At 53.9% G+C, this 5,768-nt stretch overlaps 1 protein-coding gene across 2 annotated transcripts; it reads left to right on the top strand.

Moving 5' to 3' along the window:
• The first annotated feature begins 6 nt into the window (after positions 1 to 6).
• On the top strand, positions 7 to 5,762 carry MRPL28 (mitochondrial ribosomal protein L28). 2 transcript variants are annotated; one of them, XR_004841284.1, is made up of 5 exons: positions 7 to 106; positions 1,376 to 1,510; positions 2,184 to 2,270; positions 3,229 to 3,529; positions 5,403 to 5,762. XR_004841284.1 is itself a non-coding variant. In XM_009649423.2 (4 exons), the coding sequence occupies exons 1-4, from the start codon at positions 50 to 52 to the stop codon at positions 3,304 to 3,306; spliced, it is 357 nt and encodes a 118-aa protein (XP_009647718.1). In that variant the 5' UTR covers positions 7 to 49; the 3' UTR covers positions 3,307 to 3,647. The 2 variants fall into 2 exon arrangements, 1 of the variants encoding a protein (XP_009647718.1); XM_009649423.2 differs by lacking the exon at positions 5,403 to 5,762 and having other exon boundaries at positions 3,229 to 3,647.
• The last annotated feature ends 6 nt before the right edge of the window (positions 5,763 to 5,768 follow it).

Raw genomic sequence — 5,768 nt, 5'->3', positions numbered from 1 at the left:
GCAGTTCTACAGCGAGATCCTGGACGCCACGCTGACCATCACCGTCACCATGCGGACGCTGGACCTCATCGACGAGGCCTACGGCTTTGACTTCTACATCCTCAAGGTAAGGCCCCGGGGCCCGCGGGAGCCCCTGCGCAGCAGCCTCCTTGAGGCAGCTCCTGCCCCTACGCTGCCCGTGCTTGGGGGCGTGCAGGCATCTGCTGCTCGTAGCGTGTTGTGGTGGTTTCACCTTGGCTGGACGCCAGGGGGCCACCAAAGCCGCTCTATCCCTCCCCTGTAACTGGACAGAGGAGAGAAAAGTAAATCAAAAGGTTTGTGGGTCGAGGTAAGGATAGGGAGAGACCATTTTATCATTAATCCCACATTGTCTCTGCCGCTTCTTCGTCTTTGGGAGAGGACTCTTCCCGTGCTCACACGTGGGGTCCCTCTCACAGGAGACAGTCCTCTATGAACTTCTCCAACGTGAGTCCTTCCCATGGGCTACAGTTCTTCACGAACTGCTCCAGCGTGGGTTCATAATTTCCACAGGGTGCAGTCTCTCAGGAGCAGACTGCCCCAGAATTGGGTCCCCTGTGGGGTGACAAATTCTGCCAGCAAACCTGCTTCGGTGTGGGCTCCTCCCCCTATGGGTCCGCAATGCCTTGCCAGGAACCTGATCTGGCGCAGGCTTCCCACAGGGTCACAGCCTCCTCCCTTTGGGCAGCCACCCGCTCCGGCGTGGGGTCCTCCACGGACTACAGGTGGAGATCTGCTCCACCGTGGACCTCCATGGGCTGCAGGGGGACAGCCTGCCTCACCATGCTCTTCACCAAGGGCTGCAGGGGAATCTCTGCTCTGGTGCCTGGAGCACCTCCTGCCCCTCCTTCTTCACTGACCTTGGTGCCTGCAGGGCTAGTTTCTCTCGCATCCTCTTACTTCTCTTCTCTCTCTGGCTACTGAGACACAGCCGTGTTTTTTTTTTTTCCTTCTTAAATATGTTATCCCAGAGGTGCTTCCACCATCGCTGATTGGCTTGGCCTTGGCCAGCGGCAGACACAGGGAAAACTTCTAGCAGCTTCTCACAGAAGCCAACCCTGTAGCCCCCCCGCTACCAAGACCTTGCTACAGAAACCTAGTACACGTATTAGCACAGGTCTGAAGCTTCCAGCCTGCAGTACCCCCTTGATCGGAGCCCTGGGTATTAAAGATCAGAACTGTAATCAAATTAGCTCCAGAACAAACCTGAGGGGTCTTTCATCTTTAGTACTGTGTGTCCCGAGAGCCTCTGCAGCGTGCGGATAAACTGCTGGTGTTGTCTACGTGCTGTTAGACTTGCATGCGCACTCGCAGCTGGTCTCTTAGTGCAATTTAACAGCAGCCTTTATTTCTCCAGACTCCAAAAGCCGATATGTGCTCAAAGCTCGGGATGGATTTGAAGCGAACGATGCTGCTGCGACTTGCACGGCGGGATCCTAAACTGCATCCCGATGATCCGGCCAGAAGAGAGGCAATCTATAATAAGTACCAGGTGGGTGCCTGCCCTGTAGTTCCTGCCCTGGTGTCTGTGGTGATGCTTGCTGGTTGTCCGGACTGATAATGCTCTAATCGCCCTGTTGCAGCACAAACCAGTGTTAACTTTAGGGTTAAGGGTATGGGCAGAGAAGACCTAAACACTGTTTGTCAAGTTTTTCTTGCCTCTCTGTGGGCTGCTGATTTCTGTGCTGATTATTTAGGAAAACAAAAGCCTGTATTTTTGCTGTGATCGAGGTCAGTGAGGGTCTGCAATAAGCACTGGTAGGAGCCAGCACTGCCAACAGCAGCGAGAATTTGTACTGACGCTGCAGCGAGGAGCCCAGAGTGCCTTTGTGCAATTTAGTTTTGTGCAGCTGGTGACAGTTGCCAGCATGGAAACACCACCAGCATCCACGGTCTGTGGAGTTGTGCTGAGAAACAGCCGCAGAACTACACAAAGCTGAGGCACAGCAGCAGACACGACCGATCAGAGGAAGCAGGGCCCTTGCACAGGGAAAAGGAAAGAAGGGAAGTGAACTGGGGTTGTTAGAAATGAGGGAACAGTCCTTTAAGGTTTGTCCATAGTAACGTTCCTATTGGATCGCGTGTTTGTGTGAGTTGGGCGCAGAGAGGATTTGCACCTTAGTCACCTGGCAAGACTGTACCGCCTGCTCCTTGTTTTATCACAGGAATTTGTGATCCCAGAAGAGGAAGCTGAATGGGTCGGCTTGAGTTTAGAAGAAGCAATAGAAAAACAGAGGCTCCTAGAAAAAAAGGTGAGTTCCTGAGGCAGTGCTGAGCACTGAGGTGTCTTAGCTGCGTCAGGCTGCACATCCAGCTGATCCAAGCAGCCTGAGCACTCCTGAGCAGTAGAAGCAGTGCTCTGAAACTCCTGAGCAGCCCTGTGAGCCCAGTTAAACTTAGGTGCCCAAAATGTGGGGCTGAGTTAAAGCACATTGTAAAATCACATGGCCCAGTTAGGGGAGAGATATTTTTGAGGGGTGGCTCATAACTCCTGCCCCATTGTGTGAATGTTTTTGCCTTTGGTCGCCTTCTGCTGTGCTTGTGCTTTGGGACATGTGGGTACAAGCTCAGGGCTTGCTCAGTTTGTGAGACTGTCGCTGCAGCTTGCTTGTTAGAAGCAACAAAAAAAAAAAAAAAGAGGAGGGTTGCAGCAAAGAGCTGCTGGGGCAAAAGGGCTTCCTGGGGTGATGGGGTCCCTCGGTGACGTTTCCCCCAGACCTGTTGGCTCCCGTTGTGGCCACAGCGGGGATGGCAAGGTCGGGAGCACTGACTGCCTGAGGTGGCGCTGGGCACTGAACCCTGTGGGGTCCAGGTTCTTCAAGGAGTATGTTCACCCAACGTGCTTTGCTACAGCTCTGACTTAGGGCAACATGAGGAGGGAGGCAAGCGTTTTTAGAAAAAAAAAAAAGGGATCCCTGGCAGCTACTGATGATTCTGGAATGCAGGCAGAACTGGGAAAGCTGGTGAAGGTCCCACACAGGTGCCTGTCATCTTTGAGTCAAGGTTACAGAACTGAGCAGCAGCTGTGTCTGGAGGAGGAGGGTAGCAGGTTGTCTTGTTCAGCCTCTGGAAAAAACCCAGCCCATCTTCTCCGGTTTTAACTGTTAACACTCCCGTGGCACTGGCTCCCTGGGCTCTCCATTAGACTTCACCCCTTCCTGCTGCACAGGCTCACTCCTTTTAAGTGATTTATCCTCTGCTTTGTTTCAGGACCCTGTCCCACTCTTTAAGGTGTATGCTGAAGAGCTCGTCAGCCAACTGAAAGAAAAGGCACTGCAGAAGCAGTAGAAGGAAAGAAACCTTAGGAGCAAAAACCCCTGCTGCAGATCAAGCTGGGGGGGGTTCAGTGAGTCTTCTGTCTGAACCACGTTGTGTGGAAGAGGCCGCGTGAAGAGCGTGCCCAGGAGCACCTTGCAGTTATCAAAGTTTAGTGACAGCCTAAATTCAGTGAGGAACCATTCCTGTGGGCTGAGGAAAGAATTTCTGTCCTGTGGCCTCTGAAAGCGTTCTTGTAAGACTGACTTAATGTGGTGGTTCTGCCTGTACAGTAGTTGGCTGCTGTTGAGAGCTTGATCACGATACGAAATGAAATGTGCATTTTGGGAATATCAGTAAACTTTTTGCTGATACTTGTTGCTCATTAGTGTATTATAGCAGGGACTGTGAGACAGGGTGGTGTAAGGCAGATCAGTCCCCAGCCTTCTGCAGCAGAGAGGATTGTGCCCCAAAAGCAGGACCCCAAACCCCTGCCTCAGGTGGTGCCTGCCAGCAGGTGGGGCTGAGCTCCCCTGCCACAGTCACTGGCTGTGCAGCTCCCTCTAACCCCTTGGGTTCCAGCACTGTTCCTGTTTGAAGTTGGTGATTTTTACATCTTTTATTTTGTAAAATAAAGGCTGTTCAAGCCTTTACGCCTGTCTGGCAACTGCCCCCCCCTGCCACAGTCACTGGCTGTGCAGCTCCCTCTAACCCCTTGGGTTCCAGCACTGTTCCTGTTTGAAGTTGGTGATTTTTACATCTTTTATTTTGTAAAATAAAGGCTGTTCAAGCCTTTACGCCTGTCTGGCAACAAGGGACTGAAAAGCACTTACCAGAATTGCAGGCTAGTGAACAGCGCTGTGTGCTGCTGGTGTCGTCTGTAAGCTTCGTGGTCCTGCAGCAGGTTTCTGGCTGGCAAAAAAGCAGCCTCTCCTCCCTTTCCCATCAGCTCTGAGGTGAGGGACAAGCACAGAGCTTGCAGGATGGACCTCGTGTGAGCTGTATCTCTGGATTGTCCCCCCGGGAAGAGACTTTGCCTTAACCCTGCCTTGGGATGAGACACACTCCCCCTCTCTAGCCCGTAAGGGCAAGCGTATGGTCTCAGTTTCTGGGCCATGGGACCTGTTTATAAGAGAGAAGCAGCTTGTAGAGCTGTGTGTGGCTGGTGCCCTCTGCACTGGAATGGAGTAGGACCACAGGGGAGCAGAAATCCCCAGTGCCTTAACGTCTGCCTTAAAGATTTGGGAGAGAGGTGCTGCGGAGGGGGTTGCTAGGTAGGCACAGAGCCCCTGCAGGGCTGTGCTAGGCGGCTGAGGATGAGGGAGGTGGTTGAGGTGAACGTGACCTAAATGGTGGCATTTCAGGAAGACCAGACGGCTGCTTTTTGGGCCAGGGAATGGGTCGGAGCCCTGGCAAGGGGTATTTGAGCCCCCAGGTGAATGTGGCGCAGCTGTGCAGCCCCGGGCTGGTTGGTCAGGGGCTGCCAGACTGGGACTGTGCTGTCTCTGCGCGGGGGCAGGAGGCTCAGCACTGCGGGGGACAGGTTGGGTGGCAAAAGCTGGGATGTTTCCAGCCTGCCTGTATGTCTTGGCTCTGGCAAGTCCAAGTTCTCAAGAGCAAACTGGCACAGAAGGTCGCATTTGCCTAATTAATGATTTTGTAGCTAGGCCAGCACAATGACATCTGCTTATCTTCTCCCTCTTCTGCAACTGAGCTGAGTGGGAAGCTGCTGCCCAGCTCCTCAGGGACCCTGACACTCTGCCCTTGTTAGAGATAATTAGCTGGGACAAGCTCCTTGTTTGACAGCTCTGCTCATCATTAGGGCTAGCACGGCTCATGCATTTTAATGCAGCTTGGAGCAAAGCTCCAGACTGCAGCTCTGTCCTAGCCCCCCTCCGTGGCTTTACTGGAATGTGCCGGTGCGGGTCTGGCCTCTTGGGCCCGGTGCCGCTACAGCGGAGCGTGGCTGGCACCTGCCTGGATCCTGCTCCCAGCCCTGTGCAGCTCCCCGAGTGCCTCGCAGCTCCGCAGCGGTGAGGGGGCTGTTTGGGTTGGCTGAGTGGGCAGTTGCCAGCTCCTTCTCTGTACTGGGGGCTAGTAGGTTTCAGTTACATAAAATTATCTTCCAGTTGTGTGGTGCTGATCTTTCGGGGAGAGCTCTGGCTGTACGTCCTCCCAGGCTGCACTGCTGGTATTGCCTGTCCTTGAAGTTGATTCTGGTCTTCAGCGCTGCTCATCGTGCATGCCCATTCTGCAGGATCTGCTGCCTTGGGAAGGTTTGCTGGGTGCCGAGGGGTAGCGGGAGCTTTCGGCTGGACCTGGGGGAGAGCTCCTGTCCCGCTGAGGGTGGGGGGTGCTAATGGGGACACTGCAAGAGTGCAATAGGAGCTGCAGGAGCTTCTCCATGGGGGAAGCTACTGGGGATGTGGTTAATCCTGACTTCTGAGTTGGAGTCCTCCATTCTGTCATCCTGCCTTCGCTGTGAAACCCTCCCC

Source organism: Egretta garzetta, unplaced genomic scaffold (assembly GCF_000687185.1).
Source record: "Egretta garzetta isolate BGI_Z169 unplaced genomic scaffold, ASM68718v1 scaffold42, whole genome shotgun sequence".
Classification (NCBI taxonomy): Eukaryota; Metazoa; Chordata; class Aves; order Pelecaniformes; family Ardeidae; genus Egretta; species Egretta garzetta.
This window is presented reverse-complemented; position numbering and strand designations above follow the sequence as displayed.